Below are 22,443 nucleotides of genomic sequence, written 5' to 3'. Positions count from 1 at the left end.
GTTGCAGAATTAATCACTTTTTCTTCATACTCTTATTTGACAGGAGCCAACAGTCGTAAAAAAAGTTCTTAGGGCAGGAGGTTTTTCTGCCTGGTTCAGCTGATGGGACATATGTAATATGAAAGTATATACAACCACACCCAAGGATCATAAACAAGGAAGAATATTTAGCGATTTTGTGAATTATCGCCAAACTTTCTCAGTTAACAAAAAAATCAAATTTTAGATCCTACCAAATCTGCATAGTCTGGTCTTGGTTAGCTTTGGCTTCTTAATGAAATTAATTGTTTATGAAATAAAAATATATTTCTTAAAATTAAAAACTCAAATAACTCACTTTTGGGCTTAAAAGATTTTAAGACAGAAATTGTTCAACTCACACTTTGTTTTGGCAATGTAAAAAAGCAAAAAAAAAAAAGAATAATTTGTTAATTGTTCAATCCTGCTGTGACTCTTGGTTCTTATTTCAGTTTTAGTTGTGATGTACGTTATGTTTTGGTTTACGTCTAAATGGTGATTGTCATTAGCTAATATCAGTCGTGATTCAGAAGGTGACATAGCAATTTCCTGAGGCCAGCTCATTTAAGGCTTAACTACTTGGTAGATGTGGTTTTTTAAAAAAAAATCATTTTAGTTCTTAGTATTTTTGTTTGTTTGTTTAAGATTGAGATTAGTTGGCTTCGTGTATATCCATGTGGGTTTGGGGGCACAGGTTCATGATGCTTGATATGCCTTGTAAATTGATGACTTGTACTTATGTTTGCTATTTTGGTCAAAAAGCTAAACACATTTTTTTTCTCTGTCCTGACATTACATAATGATGAGGCCTTGTTTAAAATAAGGTATAAACACTGGTTTAATATGCTAACTTTCACTAACTTATAAAATATATATACTACATATGAATGAACATACACGGACATACACAGTTCTTCTCTTACGACCCATAAGTAAGCTTCAGGTCTTGGAATTTCCTAGGAAGTTCTGTGCAGCCCACAACATAAAGAAAGCAAAGAAAAATATCTAGTCTCTGCTTTCCAGGTAGGAAAACTGAACCACAGCAAGAATCCATAACATTCCCATGACTGTGCAAAACATTAAAAGAAGACACGATAAACACATCGCACTGGTCCTTGAGACTTGTTCCAAACATTGGACATTACTGAGTATCTTCTTACCCTTTTCTCCAGCCTCCCAAGAGCACTGAAAGGAAACCACATCCTGGAAAAAGATCAGAAATACATCTGTTAAGAAACTATAGTTGATGGGCAGTTTCATTTCTACCCCCTGTCTCCAGAGAGAAATCCCCATGAGTCAAAGTGGACGATGATATGTGTAATCGCCTACCAGTGGCACAGTTAATCAGAAAACTCTCAGAGGAGGAGTGTAAGAAAGTTTTCACTACAAATTATAAATCCTGATGAGAAATCAGAAGGAAAGCTCCCTTAATGTGGCACGGTCAAGTCAAGACTGGTAACAGAGGCTAAGTCCTGGACAGGCTATCATTAAGTCACATGCCTCTTTCTCTTTTTAGGGACAACTTGTCAGAACCTCAGAAATGAAGGAATCATTTCTATATCAAGGGAGTCACATGAGTCACTTTCCCAGTCTCCATGTCTTCTCAGAGATCATCTCCCATTCGTCAGGGAAAACAGTCTATAAATTTAACCATCTATCCCATTGAGGAGTCCTTTTACGATTGCATGTACCTTGGTTATTAAGTAATGGGGTCCCTCACTAAGTTCCCTAGACTATGTACAGCCTAACCCTATACTCAGCGGACACAGATAGCCAAGCACTAATGATGCATTCTCCCCTTTCATAGTGTAGAGTTGTCACTGAGAAGTGGCTTCCTACCAAGTGACTACACTTCCCAGACCCCTTGCAAGTTAGATGTGGTCATAATACTGGGTTTTAGACCATGAAATATGAGAGAGAAGGATGTACAGCCCCTCTCAGGCCTGGCCCACAGAAACCTTCCCTATATCTTCCTATTCCATGTCTTTATCCCTCTCCACCCCCTGGAATTGAGATGATTGCCAGGGTAACCTTAAAAGTCCCATGTTGTAAACGGCAGGGCCACCTGAATGACTACGTGGAAGGCCACCCTGTCAGCTTTCTCCCCATCTAGCATGGTATGGGAGCAAGAAAAAACAGTCTATTGTGTTTGCGTTATGCACATTTTTAGATCTACATGATATGCTAGTTAATCAAATCAATACACAAAATTTTCTGGGCATGGTTGTTAATTACAGCAAGAGATTTGTGGAATATGTGATTGAGTATGTCAAGAGGATTACAAATTCACTTCCACAGAAGGTAAAGCAAAGTGATCAGACCTGTCAGGATTTGGGGGGGTCAATGCGGACAGAGGTCGAATCCTTTCCTCGGCCACTTAGGTAGATAGCCAGTTCAGGATCTTAATTTACTAAATTTTAATTTATTAAGAGGCATGGACAATGTGCCACAGACTATTGATTTTACCTTTATTTTATAGCTGATGAAAAACTGACCAAAAAAAATATTCATATAACCCCTAGGCTGCTCAGGTTTTTTCCAGAAATAAATCTTGCTTCATGCTTAGGGTATGGCACCAGTTAAATCTCATAAAGTGCCCTCATGGTTAGAAAGGGCCAAACGAGATGCTCAAAAAAAGAAATGAAGGATGCTAACTCTAGGACTCATTGCTCTTTCTGTGGCATTTTAGTTACCTTTGCTTTGGTACCCCCATTTAAGCTTAGAGTTTAATAAATTAGAAACTGACCACAGGCATCTAAGAGTTGTTCTTTATTTAATACACGTCCATGAAAAGCCAAGGAAATACAGAGGTTAGGCAGTACACGTCTTCCTAGCTGAGGTGGAAGTAACTCTGGGGTTTCCAGCAATTCCCACGGGTGTTATCATGACTCAGTCTGTTGCAATTAGTTGTGGAAAGGAGCCGAGTGACAGCTGGAATGCAAGGATATGTGCACCAGAGCCATCTCAGCTTTGCCAAAACCCGAGTGTCCCCATGGGAGCATCTTGCAACATTTTCTGTTGAGAAAAGAGGTTGCAAACCAAGGGTTTATTGCAATAAACACCACTTGGGATAAACAAGATTTGTAAGTTTAAATTTATTTTTGTAATGTTTGTCTTCCTCACCAGACGATCAACTCTATGAGGGCAGAGACTATGTCACCACTGTACCCCAGCCCCTGGCACACAGTAGGTACTCAATAAATATGTGTTGAAAGGATGGGTGGATGGAAGGATGGATGAATGGAAGGATGGATTATAACAAGCTCAAGTGTGGGTAAGAACATTGTCTGCTTTAGGGAGAGAATGAGATAAAACACATAGGTGATAGAATTTTTAATGTTCGAAAAGTGGGATTGAATTCAGACTCATAAATCTGCTAGATAATTGTACTTCTGTCAATGCCCAAACTACATTTTTCTACCACTTTGAAACCCCAAAGTAAACACCTTCCCAATGTGTGCTTTGCTGGTAGGAGAGGCTCTTAGGATGAGGCCGGGGAACCATCAGGGGAAAGGATGTAATTCCCAGGCCCAGAAGAACTCGATGGCAGCAGGGAACCAGCAGGGAACCAGCAGGCACCATTGCTCCAAATGGGCCAGCCTCACAGCCCCTCAGTCCATCACTGCTCACTTCTTCCCGCTTGAAAATGGAGTAGGTGCTTATGTACCGGATGGTCAGTGGAAGGAACTCTGATCAACAAGAGCACTGGACGCTATGAGGCAAAAGTATTTCACTGGCCATAGTAACGATGGGACTTCACTTTCTGTCCTGACATTAGGAAGAATTTTATGCGTGAGCACAGTCAAAAGAATTTGTCCTTTGGTCACATTATGCAAAGAATGAGCTGAGTCTAACGCAGCAGCCTTTGTCCATACTCCAGGACTCGGTTTATGACTATTATGAGGCAAACATCTGCCTGTACAGTTTGTCCTTCCATCCAGCCTACCCTTTGGGGTCCAGACCCTTGATCTGTCATACTCAATGCTATTTGCCTCATTGCCCAGCATCAGGAAGCAAATGGTATCACATTGGTGCATTAAGACATTTCTCTGGCCAAGGTCTCAGGGATGGGATCAGGTTCAGCTGACCTATTCAACATGTTCCAATGTCCCCGGCCCCCCTCCCCCACATGAGATGGCTCCTGAGCCCTGAGGCCTGTATCCCAAGATCCCCAGTTGAGCAAATCTTCATGGCAGTTTCAGTGTTGCTCCAGAGCCTGGGTGTTGTAGCAACCTGGGGGCAGGTTGTCCCTGATGTTCTCCAAGTTCTTTACATCAGCCAGGATCCCATCTATGTTCATCTCCAGCATATGGAGGTGGCCCTTCTGCTGACGTGCCCTCTCTTCCAGCTCTGACATCAAGGGCCGCAGCTGGCTGTTGATCTGGGTCTTCGCTCGGGAAAGCTTCTGCTCCAGTAAGACAAGCCCCTCTTCGTCCACACTGCCAGGCTGGCCTAGTTCGAAGAATGAGAAAGGCGTTAATAGGGATGAGCTGTGGTGAGATCTCCTTCAACACACGTGGGCCCTTCTGGGCCCTACACTAATTCCTGTTTCTATCTGCCCAGAGCAAAGGGCATGCCGTGCATTTTTAAAAGGCTTCTTTTAAAGGAGACGTAAGCTAGAAAAAATTCTGAGAGCACTAGCCTAGTTATTGTGTTGTGAACAGCCCAGGGCGAGCCCCTGAGCTGTGTGAAGTGATGTGAAGCTGGGCTTTCTCCTTTCAGGTAAGGTCCACATTTATGCTCTCAAAACATAAAGGCTGGAGGTTGTAGGGGATTGAGTATTGTCCGAGGTGTCTGCCCATCACAGCTCACTGGGATCAGAATCAATCCCAAACGATGCTTTCCAAAGCACCCTTAGGCAATATCTTGCTGTTGGCCATTGAAAGACCTTTAGCAACTGGCTAGCCTTTAGGTTTTACAGAGGCCAAGGTATGCTGTGCTATTTGGCAAATGGATTCCAGCTGTGAGGAAATGATGCAAGATTTCATTCTGGCTGGAAACAGTGGGAATCTAGCTAGCTATTAGTTTATTTCCAACATGAAATGTGGTCACATTTGTTCAGGTATACTTCACCCATACACGATATAAAACTGACGTCAGGATGAAGGGCACCTGACCAGACCCATTTAGTTTATACAGGTGTGAGCGTCCCTCAGTCAATTCAAACTCAAGGGCAGGTTGCCTCACATATCTAAGCTGAGAGATGCCATTTGATTGCATGGGTTTATTATACCTGGAGTGATTAAACTGTTATTGTTTCAGGACTGAAGAGGGCAAACAGAGTAGAAACAACACCATAACAAAAATGTTGATCTAATGGCTCAGTCCTTCACGGCGGGTGGGGGTGGGGGGCAGGGCAGAATTCAAGAATTTAGGGGCCTATGACATGCAGAGGAAGTTAAAGAAACTTGGGGACAAGATAGCCACGTTCCTGGGGAGGCAGCATGGGCTATTCCAAAGCAGCAGGAACCCTGGAGACAGAGAGACCTCCACCAGAATCCTGCCTCCACAATTTACTGTGTGATCTGTGAGACATTATTAACCTCCCTGAGCCTCAGTTTACTCCTCTGTGAAATAAATTCATAAAACACAACTCATAGGACTTTAAAAATGCTTAGATGACATTACACCATGAACACACCTGGCATCGTGCCTGGCACATAGTCATTGTTTAATAGTTCCCATCTACCCTGCTCTCCCCATTCTTTCATTTTCTCTTTAAAGCCCCTACTGGTGTCATTACCTTTTTCAGAACACTAAACAAAGCTGTTAAAATCTCAACTGGGGAGTATTTTTTTACCCTTAGAGGGTATTTTACTCTTTGGGGCTCATTGGATCCCAAAGCAGACCCATTAGTATAACAAGACAAACAATATTGGTCTCTCAGGGTGATGATGACAACCATCACATGAAAAATCAGGTTTTAACATCGCTCTGCTGAACTGAAAACGCAGAACCAAGCCTTTTCCTGAATGCTGCTGGAGTCATGACCAAACCCTGAGTCCACTGTCCGCTGCAGTCCAAGCCCGATCAAACGGGCCACATGAGGCTCTGCCATCAGTTCTACCTGCATCCAGAACTATAATTCAAATCAGCTTTCTTTTCGGAGGGATTCTGTGGGGACACCTGAGCTGCTGCCACCCTGTGCCATCAAATCTATTTTCTCCTACAATTTTGTAATATCTCATGGGCCTACCACCTTCCCATTCCTTCTGGGTAAACTATCAGGCAGCTCAAGTTTCCACAACTGGTTACATCAAAGTATAACTGTGGTTTGGGGCGGGACTAAGAGCAGAATCAACAAGTGATTCTTGGCATCCCAGGCTGGGAGAGTCTCCCCCCTCACCACCTTTACTGCCTCCTGGCAGCGCCCTCATCTCTTTCTGCAAATTACTTCCTAAGTGGTCTGTCTCGCCCTGCCTTTTACCTAACCCGCCTTCAAGCTCTCCTCTATGCAGCCGCCCCATGGTCTTTCTGAAATAGATGGTGATGATGCTATTTCTCTGCTTACAGCTGTCTACTAGCTCCTCAGAATCAAGACTAAAATCCTTCGCAGGACTGTCAAGCTGTCCAGGGTTCTCTTTAGCTGTGAAGTTCAAATTCACAACTTACTTTGTGATCTGTGGGACATTATTGACACCTCTGAGCCTCAATATACTTCCCTAAATGCACCCAGCTCTTTGACCTACAGACTTTCACCTCCAAGGGCAACTGGTGCTCAGGGACCAATCCTAGAGATGGAAAAATAGAGTCCTGTCTGAAGTGTCTGGGCCTGGAAACAAAGCGAACTTCCTGATACCCCTAAAAAGAATTGAGATTCCCCTTCATCAGGGCTAGGTCTAGTTAGTCTTTTGAGAGACGCCCTGGCGTATGGGGCTGGATTGCGGTGGGTGGGTACTCTGCATACCTATTAGGTGCAGGATGCTGTCCAATGCATTGAGTGTGTCTTGGATCGTAACTCCAGCATTCTTTGCTCTGTTGTCAACTCTTTGGGCTTCCGTAATTACCTGAGGAAACATAAATACAAACTCATCTTGAAAGGGCATTTCCCACAATGGCAAGTTTACAGGGGTTTCCTGTGCAGAGCAACAGAACTCACCATCTGCACCGCGTCCTCATCTGTGTCAAACGCCTGCTCCTTCCTTGCCAGTTCTCCTTCCACTTCCCTCATCTCACTCTTCAGACCGGCCAGTCCCTTCTCCATGGCCAAGGCTCCATCTGCTGTCACATTGGCTTCCAAGTTCAGGCTCCCGATCTCCTGGGAGAAGACAAGGAGCCAGGGACGGAAGAAGAGTGAGGGGTGAGGCACATAAACATTCCAAAGACAACTGCAGAAAAAATACAGCTGCAGCCAGGCCCTGATGGACTAAGTTAGATGAACAAGGGGACAGTCAGATTTGGGGACACACCCTTCCCCACACTCTGTATGGGGTTATGTCTCTGGGGACTAGGAGGGTCAGCAGTGAGACATTGCTTTCCTCTCAGGTCAAGTTCACCAAGTGAACACAATAGGGACCAGTTGGGGAAACCCAGGGGTTGAGAAACTCATCTCATTCTCTGTCATGTTTCTTTGCTGCCACAGCCTCTTGAATGACTTTACTTCCTCAGACAGTTGAGTTTGGGGTGCAGAGAATGAATGGGCTACAGCTTGGACTTTGGTTTTCATTAGAACAAATCTTCTCAATATCTTTATCAATCGCTATTATTAAGCACCAAATGACAGATGTCTCTGTGCCAGAAGCCATATAAATGCTTCTGGGAGGCACATGAAATTGGCCTCTACTCTCAAGGAACCTAAAACTAGGGATGATTTTGATGAGTTACCAAGTGGTCCAAGAGTGATGCCAAGCAGCCCAGACCTCAAACCCAGTTCCCTCTGGGTTTTCCAGAGTTGCACAAGCTTTCCAGAAGCCATGCTTAGGTAAGGACTACGAAGCTCTCTCCCATCTGAGAAGCACTCCTTCTCATGGAGCATTTAACATAGGGGCTGTAAGTGTGACTAGCCTGCCTCTCCCCATTACACTGAACGCTCCTGGGAGAGCATTTCTCATTTCCATATCCTCAGCACCAAGCACAGGGCTGGCCCATGGCAGAAGAAAAGGGAAAAATGAATCAGTGGAGCTTTGCCATAGAACATAGGGACGAGGGACCTAGAACGCCACAATTTCATAACCTTGAAGCAAAACATTGATGATAGTTCTTAGGAGCTGAATTGTGTCCCCCCCCCCCCCCCCCCCCCGCTGCCCCAACTCATAGGTTGAGGTCCTGCCCCCACTACCTCACAATGTGACTTTATTTGGATATAAGGTTGTTGTAGATGTAATTAAAGTAAGGTCATACTAAAGTAGGGTGGGCCGCTAATCCAGCGTGACTGGGGTCCTTATAAGAAGAGTTGGAGACACCCAGGGAGAAGGACCCCATGTGACGACAGGCAGAGACGGAGTGATGCTGCTGCAAACCCAGGAATTCTAAGGATTGATGGTCACCACCAGGAGCTAGGAATGTTTCTACCCAGAGCCTCGGCTGGCATCTAGACATCCAACCTCCAGAACTATGGGAGAATAAATTTCTGTTGTTTTAAGCCATCCAGCTCGCGGTACTTTGTTATAGCAGCACTAGAAAATGAATACGATAGTCAATATATTAAAAACAAAACAAAACAGTCTTAGATGGTTCTAATCATGGTGTTGTCCAAAAAGGGAGCTGAAAATGGGGCGTTCTAGCACTCAGTCAATGATGGCCCTGTGACTCAATCAACAAAAGGGGTGCCCAAGTGGATCCGGGGCCACCATGGACCACAACAGGACCCTGGGCCCTATGGGTCGAAATGACCCCAATGCTCTTTCATTCCATATCACCCTTGCGTTTGGAGCTGCTCGTGCCAACCTGCATCTCGATGTCCCTTTACCTGTTCTATCTTGCCGGTGATCTCCAGGGCCTCCCTGGCAGCATTTTTTGCCCCCTGGGCGTCAGCAGAAGCTCCGCCCAGGGCCGCCTCTGCTTGCCTGGTCTTGTCACTGGCATCTGCCACCTTCTGGGTGATGGAGGAGAGTCTCTTCATGGCCTCTTCAGCTTCTGCTTTTCTGTCTTCAACCTGCAGGTCAAACTCTGAAATGAAGATAAGAAAACATTGCCATGAAGATGAAAACTAACTTTCATAGCTAACTTACAAAGAATGATGAAAGCAGCTGCTGAGGTTGTTAAGAAAAACTCCAGAGTGTTATTACAGCCTGGGAATGGGAGTGTGGGAAGTGGTGGCTATTACTCGTTCTTATCTTAAAGGATTAACTTAAGACCCTAAAGTTAATCAGAAGCAGGTGGAATCTTTGAAGCCCAAAGTTTCAAGCCGGAGCCTTTAACACTAAGCTGCCAATGACAGTAGTTGATGGTAGGATGGAGTGTGCAGAGGTACCTTCTGTGAAGAAAATCCCAAGGGTTTAGGGATGTTTCTTTTTCATTCTTTTGTGAAGAAGCCTGAAACTTCAGTCAAATCTGTACAAGGTGCAAATCCAACTTTCCTGGGGTCTGGATGCTGTGACAAAGCTTACTCCATCATCACCGCAAAGCAACCTCATTGATTCTATATTGGACCCAACTAGACTACCCAAAAGCAAAAGGAAAAATATCCGTATGGTAATGGGATGCTGGATCTGTGAGGGACCTTAAAGATCACTTAGTTCAACCTTCTTCCTTTAAAGAGCAGAAAATTAAGGTCTGGAAAGGCTATGTGACTCGCCTATGGTGACACAGCCAGCTCAACCTGGTCATGTGGCCCAGCAGAGGTCAGAACTCAAGCCTTCTGACATCTAGTTCAGTTCTTTGCAGAACATCAAATATTAATGAAATTTTTCTTTATAAAGTACTTTTTAAGCATGTATTAATACCCCAATGTACCTATCACTTAGATCTATGAGGAATCAAAATAAACCAAAGTTGTAGTTATACCTTTAAAATACTCAAGTGAGCCGAACCATGAAACACTCACCTCTGAGGTTCTTTAAGATGTTCTCAACTTCATAAAAAGTGGCATTGCCCATACTTAGTGCTTCTTGAGCTCTGCTTTTAGCAAGGTTGGCACGGGAAAGCAATTGACCTGATTTCTGTAAATAGGCAGATAGAACAAGATTAGAGTAAATATAACAGACACTCGGGAAGTGCATTCCTGCCAGCAAACTCACTCTGACTTATTTTTCTTCATGACCACAGAGTGCTATGATTCACCCAAGAGTCTATGGGTTCTACAGCAAACCTGGGAGAGAGCAAACTTTATAACCCGGTGACCCAAAGGATCCCATATAGAGAACAGTTTCAAATTCTAGTCTACTACCAGGGACAAGAATAGTTTGGCAAACCATAATTTCAAACTCTAGAGATTTCTGGAAGCCAAGCTAGCAGATAGAGCTAGACCAAAATTGGACCCGTGGGGGGCCTGAGTCCTATTCCTAGGTTGGAGGGCTGACTCAGTGGGTGGAGCTGAGGAAATTACATCAAGGTCTCTGTAGCTCACTCACTTCCTCTACAAGCAGTGGAACCATAACCTTTAGAGAGTATTCACTGGTTCTTCTTGCTATATTTATTCACATGATAGGCATTCAATATATGTTTGTTGAGTGAATCAATTAACCAAAGGATACCTGTATCCCATCCTTTCCATTCTGTAAGAGCTGCCGGGTTTTCTCTTCCCAGTTTCCCAGGTTGCTTTGCGTGCGTTTGAACTCATCCATATGTTTAGTCACCAGGCTTGAGAGAGAATCAGCTTTTTGTTTGATCCTCTTTGCTTCTACCTGTGAGCCCAAAGAAACATGACTTTTTGCTCTCCAGTCACCACACCAGCCTTCTTAGGACCTGACAACATTGTTGTCAACAAAACAACAATAATCCAGACCTAAAGTCTAACAGAAATGAGGCACTATGCCGTAGGAAAGTCAGGCAGCAGGTCCCCCAGGCATCAAACAGGTGTTTTACTTTTTCAAATTTATTTTAAATTATAGTTGACATACAATATTACACTAGTTTCTGGTGTACAGCATAGTAAGTCAACATTTATATACCTTACAAGGTTATCACCATAAGTCTAGTAATCAGCTGTCACCATACATCGCTATTATGATATTGTTGACACTATTCCCTATGCTGTACATACATCCTTGTGACTTATTTTATACCTAGAAGTTTGTACTTCTTAATCCCCTTTCCACCCGTCCCACCACCCTCAAACAGGTTTTCTGTTTTTTGTTTTTTTTAATTATTATTTTATGTGTTAGTTAATATATACATGGGAACATTTTTGTGGGAATCACTGTGAGTGATTTTTGCTGTCGGTAGAAAGCTGAATCTTCTTAATCCAATAAGTTTGGGATTGATGACAGCAACAATGCAAAACTTGTGAGAAAAACACAAGTCTTCTGAGTGGCTGTTCATAGAGAAGTGCTATAGACTGGACTCGAATGTAAATACCAAATTTTATCTATAATAATTTCCCACGGGTTTCAGCAGTATCCAGAACTAGGGGAGCGATATAAAACTTTTATCCACGAATAGTAGGTTCAGGATGTGAGCCAAGGCCTTTGCAGAGACCAAGATTGGGGTTAGAGAACAAGGAAATGCATCATGAAAAGGATAAATGCTCTTCCTAATCTAAGCAGGAAAGGTCAACACGGAGACAAAACTGGATGATTGAACGATATTATGGAACTCCCAGAGAAGAAAGCATTACGGCCCTTCTTGTGTACATCAGCGTACAGGTGAGGTGCCCTTACCTGCAAAGACTGATCATTCACTCCCTGAAACTGAGACACCGAATGGAGAAGGCGCAGACTGTGCTGATAAGACTTATCTGCTTCAATGTCAGATTGAGTGGCTTCCCTGGACAGCTGCTGGGCTAGAGACTTGGCTTTCTCCAATCTGTGGGGTGAGGGTGGGGAGCGGGGAGGACTTTGAGAATGCATCTTCTTATTAAAAGCAAAAACGAACCCTGTTGCTTTAAAAGTATGCGGTCGGAATTATCAGAAGAACCCAATGAGGTTATGTGTCAGATATGTGTCCTTCTCCATGATCTAAATACAAGCCTTCAAGTTGAAAGAGGTTGGGTCAACTTTCCCAATTCTTGATAACATAAATATATTATTTTTATATCCTCCATGCCACCAGCTGGGTTTACTCACATCCTTCAAACACTACAGAGGGTGACCACAGCTCCGAGCACGCAACCTCTCAATCAAAACACAAACTTAGATTAATCAACTTATTCTTCTTCCAGACTTAAAGGCATCTGCTTTCCCCCAAAGTAACACTCGCATTCTCTGGTCCCTCTTATTGTTAATATATTTTTAAAGACACGTGGCCCCCCTCCAACGTGGTTTGCATTACACCCTGGGAGAAGGGAGATGACACAGGTCACATGAGGACCTGTTGAAACGTACTTTCCCACAAGCCCTTGCACCACAGAGCCGTCCAAGCTGCTGCTTCCGCCTCCTTCCCGCAGAACCTTGTGCGCCAATGACAGGGCTTGTTTGGAAAAACCTTCCGTCTCCCTTGCCAGTTGCCCCATGCTGCCGGCTGACTCAACATGGCTGAAAAAATTAAAAATAAAGAATTTGAGTTTGCCCAGCAAGAGCTTCCTTTAGGCCTTTTATTTAAATGAAGGGATGAGGGAACTGGTTTGGCTAGAAAAGCCAAACAGAATTGACCCAATTAGGGAAGAATTAGAGGAACTAGTAAGAAGCGGAAAGTGTTCAGGGGAAGTAGCCTCGTGTCTTAGAGGTTTTGGTGATCATTTCCATTTAGGGCATAATCAGAAGCCTGGGGTGGGGAGTGGAGACTGTGGAAGCCATGTCAGGGTGATGAAATATTGCACTTATAAGTTGTTTTCTTCAGGAAAACAAAAACCGAGGTCTTATTTCATTCAGGATCCAACTCCTTACTCACTTTTGCTGCAACTCTAAACTGGGCCTTCCACTAGGGGGGACAAAGCCTGTCAATAAAAGTACCTCACATTGCTTTTGTCCTGGTTCTAGAAAGTGATAAAAACAAGCTCAGGAGGCAGCTCATGCTACAAAAACACAAGCCAGTCCCCTCTGGCTGGCCGAATGCCATCTGGGATTAACAGAGCCTGCCTGCCAGCCTGCTGAGTTCCAAGCACACTTCTTCAGCATAGTTGGATTTACAGTCAGGCAAGAACTAAGGAGTTACCTGTTATCATGGGGCCTCACAGAGCCAGTTTTTGGGAGAAAGTCCGCCCCGCTCTGCAGACTTGGCCCCACAGGCTAGCAAAGACTCGTTGCTACTTGTTCTCAGGCTCGGTGTGGGAGCCTGGGAGTCCCTCAAAGCTGCGGACTGTTCTTTTCCAAGCGCTGATTCATTTCATGGGGCCCGAGGAGTCCCATTTGATGTACACCAAAGCCATATTGTGAGTCATAGAGAAAACTGGGAAGGAAACACCCCAGCCCCCAGCTCCTGCCAAACGACGGTGCCCAGTGGCCACCTACATACACTCAAAAAGCCAGGTGGTTAAGAAAAGGCTTCAAGACAGAGGGATGGATGCAAAGGAGCCTGGAGGTCAGGACTGTGCCGCCGTAGGGCCTGAACCCCTGCAGTGCTCTCACGTCTGGCCTTGCAGAAGTGATGTGAAGCAGCAGAGCCCCCGCTAACAGTGCTTACCTGTCTGCCAATCTCACGGCCTCCTGAGCCAGACTTTTAAAGCTATTTGGCCCCACGTAGTGCTCCGAGGGAGGGATGTTCTGTGGAAAAGGAAAATTGATTAAGGCTTTGCACTTGACCACGGAGCCTCAGCAGGTTCTGCATCTGTCCGGTCAGCACCGCTTTTGTCATTAGCCACACAGCATTCGAGTCCTGAGTCACCAGGATGATTACAATAAAAAGAAGTATAGACAAGAATAAAGTAGAGATCCGTGTTCAAAAAAGTCTGTATATAGACATAGATGCACTCAAAATACATACACGTTTATATTTTCCATATGTATTTAAAGTCCAGTAGAATATAAACCAAGTTTTAATGGTGGCTATTTGTTAGTATTGGGATTACAGAGGATTTTTATTTTAAATTTTCTACAATAAACACAAGAAAAAAAAATCAATGCACTTTATTTTAAAAATCTTTTCCTCAGCATAATATCTGATTATCTTCTAATTCCCTTTATTCATCTCCCACCTCCCATTTACATTATTGTTACCGTTGCCTTCCTTAATCAGAAGCAGAAGAGTGCTCACTCAAATGTCTCCCTCCTACCACACTACACGCTGCGTCATTAAGAAAATCATACTGGCAACAATTTTTTCTCCCCATTTCCCCGAACCATGTCTTCAATGGGTTCCTTCCTTCCTTCTTTCCTAGCTTAATTCTTTCCTCCCTTCCTTTTTCCTTCTTTCCTTTTCATTTGTTCTTTTGCTCCTTTATTCATTCATTCATGCAGCAAACATTTATCACAGCCATACACTGGGCTATGGGCTGAGAGTGTAAAGATGAACAGAATTAAATTCTGCCCTCTGGGAGCTAACCAGATAGAAGACATACAGAAACAAGGGAGAAGAGACAGGGTCAAGATGAGGATATGGTGAGCAAGAGATGAATTCGGGAGAAGAGCATGAAGCAGTCGGGTGGGAAACTGTGGGAAGCTAGAGTACAAAATGAGTCATGACTGCATCAAGGGAGAAAAGTCCAACTACCTGCCAGATGACCCAGAAAACCTGAGAAACAGCCAGTGAGCCAGTGATATCTACAGGTGGGTCTCCCAAAACAGCATGAAGTCTCAGGACCCTAACCCAGCACCACCTACCGTGTTCCGTAGGGAAGACTGGCTTTCCTCCAGGCTCAGGCGCATCTGAGTCACGAGCCTGCGAGCATCCTGAACTCGGTTCTGATACTGACCACCCAGGGCCTGAATTCTCTCCACCGCCAACTTGAGGTCATCCAGGCGGTTCCGGTAGCTATTCTCTTGGCTCTTTGCCTTGGCCAACTGGAGATTAAGTGATCTCATTGCACCTGAACACCAACAAGGAAAGGGAAGATAAGATCTTTCAAAGTCAGTTTAGTAATCAAATGTCACAGAGGGCTGAAAAAATGAGTTTGACTGTCTTATGTCAAAATGGTGAAAGCCCAATAAATGAATGCATGCAATTGGTCTTTTATCACCACCATTCAGGTCCCAGGAGAAAGTCACAGAGAGTCCTTCCCCCTCTGCAAGGGCTGGGCAGAGACACCTGCTGAACGGATACCCACAGAAGAGTCTATGACCTAGTGTGGCAGTGCTTTCTAGGACTACGAATTCTCTCCCGTCCGAAGGGAGGCTGGCCGTCATCACCTTCTGAGATCTGGGCTTCTCTCAGGATGTCCTGCAGGGCCTGCTCAGCCTGCTGCATCCTGCCTTCCAGCTCTGCGTTGGGTGCCCCTCCGCCACCTTCCTGAGCCTTTGAAAGCAGAGCCTCCAGGCTCCGGAGCTGCTGCACAAACGGACCCATCTGAAACCGCACAGAACAGAGATGACGGCTGAGCACCAGGTTCCCAGGGATAATGACTAAAAGCCCAGAAATGCTTGGCATGTCATGGTAGTTCAGACTCTAGAGCCTAGGCTCTCTGTTTGCGTCCCAGCGCTTTGAGCTGTGTGACCTTGGGCATGTCACTTCCTTTATCCATAAGATGGGGATAATAATAATATCTCATAGAGCTGTGACTTGGACTACGTGAGTTAATATGTGTACAGTGCTTAGAACAGTGCCTAGAACAAAGCAAGTGCCATAGAGGACTGGTTAGATACATTTTAAAAATAGGTTGCATTTGTCCTACATTTGGGGTTCTGTTTGGGCCCTTTCTTCCCCCACGCCTCACCCCAGCAAAGTAATATTTAATAATTAACAACAACATCAATTTCATTCTTCTCTGGAATCTGAATGAGAAATTTCCAGAGGCCATTCCTGGTTCGATAGCCTGGACAGTGGCTGGACTCCTCCTATCTTTCGTATGTTTGTTTTTTTCATTTGTTGCACTAGAACATCGCTTGGAAAAACATCCTAGAAAGTGGCATATTATAGTGGAAAGAGCACTGAACTCAGAGTCAGGGGACACGGGGCGGGGGGTGGGGGGGATTTTCGGTTCCACCTGGCCATGCGACTTTAAAAATTGCAAATTTCTTGAGACTTTGTTTGCTCAGTGACAACTGAGGTCAGAATGCTTTTTTCTTCTCCTCAACTTGACTAAGTTATCATGAGTACCAAATGGGACAATTTCTGCAAAGGGGGTTTTGAAAATTGTATATATAAGAACATATATCTGAAGTATTATTACTGGGATACAGAATTTTTTAAATATAGCAATTTTTTTAAATTTTAATTTTAATTTTAATTTTTTTTAGCTGAGCCATCCTGCCACCTGTTGGCAGCTCAGCAGCTGCTCAGCTTGGGCCAGGACTCGAACCGCTGTTGCTCAGAGCTCAAACTCTTGAGCGAGCTCTTAACCAACTGAGCCACTCAGCCAGCCCTTAAATATAGCAATTTTTAAAGAAAAAAATAGTCATCCTCGCCCCCATCCCCAGGAGACTAGGAGGGTCCTAGATCTGTGACAGCACCACCTAATAGACTCTTGGGGTTTTTACTCGTGGGGGTGAGGGTTGGTTAGCAGGCTCACCTGAGTCTTCACTTGATCATAGCAAGCTGGACAGCTGGTTAATGCTGCGTGCTCACAGTTGAGGCCATCAAACCCGGGCTTGCAAATGCAGCTGCCATCACTCCGACACTCCACAGGCTCGGAGCCCGCTGGGTTACAGTTGCAAGCTAGAGACAAAAGACAGACAAATAGGAAGCATTCATATCAAGCTAATTCCACAAACTGGAGGTGTAGCAAAATAAAAGGGAGATCAAGTCACCCTTCATGTTGTGTCATCAATTCATACTGCATTAGATCGTTAGATTCATCTCTTGGCTATGCCTCCAAGCACATTCTTAATACATATCGGGTTTAGGACTCATCTGGCAAGCTTGTTTGGGGTGTGTGTGTGTGTGTGTGTGTGTGTGTGTGTGTGTGTGTGTGTGAAGAAATATTGAAATATTACAGCTGTCCATCCTTTTGGTTGGCCTTGTTTTTCCTCCTGTAAAATTGGAAGCCTGTTGGCTAGTCAGCAGGCACTCTGGCTTTGCTCACAAGGTGAATAACATTTCTTCTGGTCCTATTATGTGCCAGGTGTGGACATCTCCCTCTATTTTACAGGGGAGGAAGATGAGCTCAGAGAGGTTAAGTAACTTGTCCAAGGTCACAGAGCAAGTAAATGGCCAGCTGGAATGAGAACTTGGAAAGAGCCAATGCTCTTTTCCTTCAGCCCTGCTACCTCAGAGGTAGGAAATGCAGTAAGAAAGCAATGCCTTTATTCATTCAGTCAAATTCATTGAGCACCTAGTACACGCCATGTTATGTTCTAGGAGCTGAGGATATAACAGTAGGTGAGACATTGCTGTAATGGAGTTAAGAAATCCTCTGGTTGCTCTATCTTTGGTGCTCACAAAACGCTCAGCATGTAGTAATGTGATCACATAAGTAAGCATACTGTCGTCACTTACATATTTGTGTGTCTTTCTTGTGTGTCTTTCATTCTTATAACCTTAGTATCAAGCCTCACATTGGGTACCTGGTAGGTGCTTGACAGAAGATAGTTGAGTGAAGAAACAAATGTACAGCCTAACAACCAGTGAAATCTCTATTAATAGGACCTTATAGCTGGAATTCATAGTATATAGTGTACTTTCTCATATGCTCTTTTACCTTTGCAGCCACGTTGCATTCAATATTATTCATCCAATGAGGAAACAAGCTCAGAGAGATCAACTGGTATAATCAGCATAACACAAGGTATGTTAAAAAACTGAACCTGAACTCAGCAGTGCCAGTGTCATGTGGGCGCCTCCTATGTTGGGGTACTTTCTTGCACATCACAGCAAACCCACAGGTTGGGGTCTGGGCACATGAGATTCATGCCCCTGGGTAGAAGCCCCAGGTTGCATGGAGGTCCTCAGGCATTTCCTGGGGTGGCGGCTCTGGTGTGAATGGAAGGCTCTGGGCTCCCTGCAGACCTCCTGGGGAACCAGGGGTCCTCCAATCTGGGTCTCCAGAGCCACTCTGGACCTTATAATAAACGAGCTCCTGAGTTCTGGGCACCAGGCTGGCCAGGGACCCTTGCGAATAAGGCGTTATGTCTGTGGGGCAGGCCAGCTCCCTAGAGCTAAACTTGCCTCTTGAGTAGAACCTGTGCAGAGGTTTGAAAGAAAGGCTGAGCAAGAGGACCTCTCCGCACATTTGTGCTTTGATCTGGAGCGGCCCTAGGAATGTTACATGATAGCCGCTGCTTTGAAGCCGAGTCTCTTTAAGAGACTTTCTGATGGTTACCTTTCCATACATCAATTACGCTGACTTCCTGAGAGGGTCTCTTAAACTGCTTTCCAGCCCACTCCCCTCCCCGCCGCCGTTTGCTCAGGCTTTGTATCCAGTCATTTATGACTCTCTTGTAACAGGTGTGGCGCCACTTCCTGGCCGACCAGCCTGGGGACTGGGCACAGGAAGTGGCCCCATTTTATCTCCTCTTCCACTTAAGAATGTAAACCTGACCTTTTCCACTTCTCCCACCCAGCTTTAACCCATTCTACCTCCTCAGGCTCTGCCTTCCAACCCTGCGACAGGGGAAAGTGGTCTCAAGGCCTTTGACAGGTGAAAGGTCTGGGCTGTTTATGGGCCAGCTGGTTAGAGAAACCAAAGCAGCATCAGGATAGTAACTGCTGTTGTATGTTCTTACATGTGTGCACACCAGCAAGCTTACGTGTACACACACACACACACACCCTGACCACGCAGTCCTACCTCGACACTTGTCCCCTGGATTGGGAGCCAAGGGGTCCCCAAAGTAGCCTGCTTTGCACTGGTCACAGTGGACACCGGCTGTGTTGTGGATGCACTTGAGACATCTGCCTGTCAGACGGTCACAGTTCCCGGTGACTCTTGGGTCCACGTTGTTGTTGCACTGACAGGGCTGACAAGGCCTCACTGGGCCCCGCTCCCCAAAGGGGTCCCCAAAGTAGCCATCGGCACAGAGCTCGCAGCGGGCACCTGGAAGGAACAAATGGCCAAGCCCAGTGGTCACCTGTGGGCAGCAAGACCAGACCCAGAGGCCGAAAGTCCAAGTGGCTGCCCAGAAGGGCTTCCACCTTGAATCCCAGAATAGTAGTCTCAGGAGCAGGCGCCCAGGGCAAGGCGGGTAGCTCTTGTCTCCACGGGCTCACAGGTTTAAGGACACAGCAGCACCAAGTGGAGGCTTCCTGCCAGTCAGTGAGATAGTTGGGGAAAAGTCAGGTTTGGAGCAACACGCCCAAAGCTGCTGCTGAAGAATGAACTCTTCTTTAGACTGACTAGCAGAGAGATGGGACATTTCAAAGGTCACTAAGTTTTCCTTCCTTACCTTGGTTCGTTTAAAAAAAACTGAGTTAAACCATGTATTTTATCTGAAAACTTCATCTCCTAATTCCAAGCCTCCTAAAACAGCTTTAGATGTTTCCTCCCTACATACTCTGCCTGTCCTCAATCCATTTCACCCCTAGGGCATCAAAATAGCCTTATCTTTAGAATGAGCCCACTTAGATTAACCCCAAGGAATTCTAATTCCCTAGAAACTCCTTGGAGCAGAAGCTAGGTACTCAAATTCAGGGCCTGAGGACAGGGTGACGCAGGCGCTGGCCTTACCAGTGACCCCGAGGGGGCAGTTATTGCACACCACGTCCTCTGTCTCAGGCATCACGGAGCAGCTGAACCCATTGCGACAGGGGCATGGCTTGCAGCTGCGGGGGTCGCGGGGGTCATTGTAGAAACCAATGGGGCAGTCGGCACACTGGATGTCAGGGTTTTCATCCCCTGAGTAACAATCTCCTGGGAGGCAGAAAAGAATGGAGGGAGGGGCAGAGAAAGAGCAGGGTAAAACTCGCCACTTCCTGTAATCTGGATGATGTGTGGGGGTCAGAGCTGGGAAACTCAAAGCCTTCCTTCCTGAACTTTCTTCACAGTGTCTGAGCACCAGCATTCACCTCTGCCCTCCTACCAACTCTAAACATGGCCACGAACCTGACTCTCACCCTCACTCTCCCATGGTCGGTAGACACACACTTCCTTTACTAACCACAGCTTAGCACTGCACCCCCTGCCCCTGTGGCCTGACACCGTTTGTCAGCACGTTCACCCAGGCCCTGACACGGCCTTTGATCTCCCCATACAATTCTTGCAACGGGACACCGACTCCCCCATCCAGCACTGAATCATGACAGCCATTTCCTGTAACCTAGCACCTTTCCCACAACCTTGGGACATTTCCATAATGACAAGGATTGAGTGAAACACAGCGCCATGCCCATCTTCCCCGACTCCAGCCCTCCTTTCCTTAATCCTTTCCCATCTCTGTAATGAGCTCAGGCACAGTCTTTCTTACACAGCTCTGTCTCTTCCACGGAGACCCCAGTCACCTGGCTGCACCCCCAGCCACCTGGTCCAGGTGTCACTGCACTTACCTGTATCAGGATCGCAGGTCCCTCCCCCTTGGCAGTTACATGGAACACAGGTGCCAAAAGGTCCCAGTCTGGCTGAATCTCTTTTGTAGCCAGAAGCACAATCCTGGCAGAACTGCCCCTTGTACCCAACAGGGCACACACATTGCTCAACCCAGGGCGCTGGGGCTCCCGAGATGGGGCGGGCTGAAATCAGGGCCACGTTGTCTATGTACCCAGTGCCTGCAATACAGAGAACAGGTAGGAAGGAGCAAGTGAGAAGGTCTAAAGATCAAAATCAGGCCTCTCTTTATTCTTCTTAACTATCAAAGACAGGTGGTGTTTCCCCACAATGCCAGGTGTAGAGGTACAGCAGTCCCTCATGATGGAGTGCACAGGTTTTGGTGTCAGAAAAATCAGTTTAAATTCTGGCTCCACCCTCACTAGCTGTGTGAATGGGCAAGTCACATAACCTCTGCACGATTTTGTTTCCTCAACTGCAGAAGAGAAGTAACCGAGGGATCTACCTCCCATGCCTGTTGTGTAAATTAAATGAGACAATGCATGTGTTCTAATGTGCCTGTCACCAAGTAAAGATTCCATAAATAGTTAGGAAACACATTTTCTACTTCTCATTTGATTCACCACATTAGTGACATAGAAATGGTCCATGCTTCCTTTTTATATGGGTGCTAAAAAGCTGAAGGAATTCTCATTTAAAGAATTTCGATTGGGACTAGGTGGACCCAACATGTGAAGTTCAACAAAAGGAGCTAAGAGAATACAGGGTGATGTCCACACATGGGAGCATGGAGTATAATCCCCAAAGATAAGATACTCAAGGGATAAAGAGGGCTGTGTCGTCCATCTCTTTTTCCAGCTGAGAGAAAGTGTCCATTTGTTGTAGATAGATGATCTTTTTCAAAGAATCAGCTTTTATCTAAATCTGGAGACTATTTTAGCAAGGTAGCATCACTCATTCGTCATTGGTGCTGACCTCTTTTTAGAGAAACATTCCTTTTTAACAACTTCTAGAATGTAAATGATTAAACCCGATCAGAGACGCTACATCAAAGCCATCAGTAGTTTATCTATTTGCTGGGGTAGCTGCACCTTAGAGAGCTGAAGCAAATTGAAACCAAACCTGAGAAGAGAGAAATTCATTTCTCCTAGTCACTTACTGTAGTCTCCATAGGTAGCTCGGATCCACAGGGCCGTAAGATTCCTCAGTAACCTTCGGTACTCAAAGTAACTCAGCTGGGGACTCCAGTGACTGCTTGGATGTTCATTTAATCTGCATGATTTTAAAGCAGAAGCTGAAAAATGAACTCTTTTAAAATCTTATAATTTGTATTCCCTGATACCAGTCATGCCCCTTTGCAGTCCTGCTTTGAAGGAGATGGAGAACCAGTAGCAACATCCCTGTAGGCACGAATGTGGAGCTTTCTCACTCCCTGGGGAGCACAAGCCCCGCAGGATGTGATGGAGGGCATCCCAGTGTGGGAGCCAGCGCTCCAGGGGGCGTGGCAGCCAGTGCTGCTCCAAGTCCTCAGAGACCACTTTCTATTCTTGGTCACACAAAACCTAATATTAGAAACTTCTCTGAGTTCAGGAAGCCCCCACCCTCCAGAGACACCATTTATTTGTGGGTTTGCTGTTTAAATGATTTGTTCTCTGAGCACATTTCACTTACCCCTTTTACAAAAGTCAGTTTCCACCTCCTACGTCGTCCATATCTAACCCGCCTTCCTTTGGCATCATAGCGCCTCAATGAGTCCCACCACCAGCCCCTGCACTATTGCTTTTTACGTGGTTTTGTTTTTTTCCTGGAATACCTCTTCCAGGAATAGCCCTGACCCTTTTGTTTCATTCACTGATTCATTAAACAACAGTTTACTGTGC

The 22,443-nt window shown here is 45.4% G+C and overlaps 1 protein-coding gene across 1 annotated transcript; it reads right to left on the bottom strand.

Annotated features, from left to right (window-relative positions):
• Window positions 1-508: 508 nt before the first annotated feature.
• On the bottom strand, window positions 509-22,302 carry LAMC2 (laminin subunit gamma 2). Its single transcript, XM_019635446.1, has 17 exons — window positions 22,283-22,302; window positions 21,723-21,835; window positions 20,566-20,784; window positions 19,751-19,933; window positions 18,875-19,120; window positions 16,658-16,803; window positions 15,339-15,495; window positions 14,814-15,019; window positions 13,678-13,757; window positions 12,441-12,590; window positions 11,778-11,922; window positions 10,653-10,802; window positions 10,004-10,118; window positions 8,927-9,126; window positions 7,118-7,276; window positions 6,926-7,025; window positions 509-4,470 (listed from the first exon to the last, which is right to left on the bottom strand). The coding sequence occupies exons 1-17, from the start codon at window positions 22,300-22,302 to the stop codon at window positions 4,217-4,219; spliced, it is 2,643 nt and encodes an 880-aa protein (XP_019490991.1). The 3' UTR covers window positions 509-4,216.
• Window positions 22,303-22,443: the final 141 nt, after the last annotated feature.

This window comes from Hipposideros armiger, unplaced genomic scaffold, assembly GCF_001890085.2.
Source record: "Hipposideros armiger isolate ML-2016 unplaced genomic scaffold, ASM189008v1 scaffold_22, whole genome shotgun sequence".
In the NCBI taxonomy this organism is placed as follows: Eukaryota; Metazoa; Chordata; class Mammalia; order Chiroptera; family Hipposideridae; genus Hipposideros; species Hipposideros armiger.
This window is presented reverse-complemented; position numbering and strand designations above follow the sequence as displayed.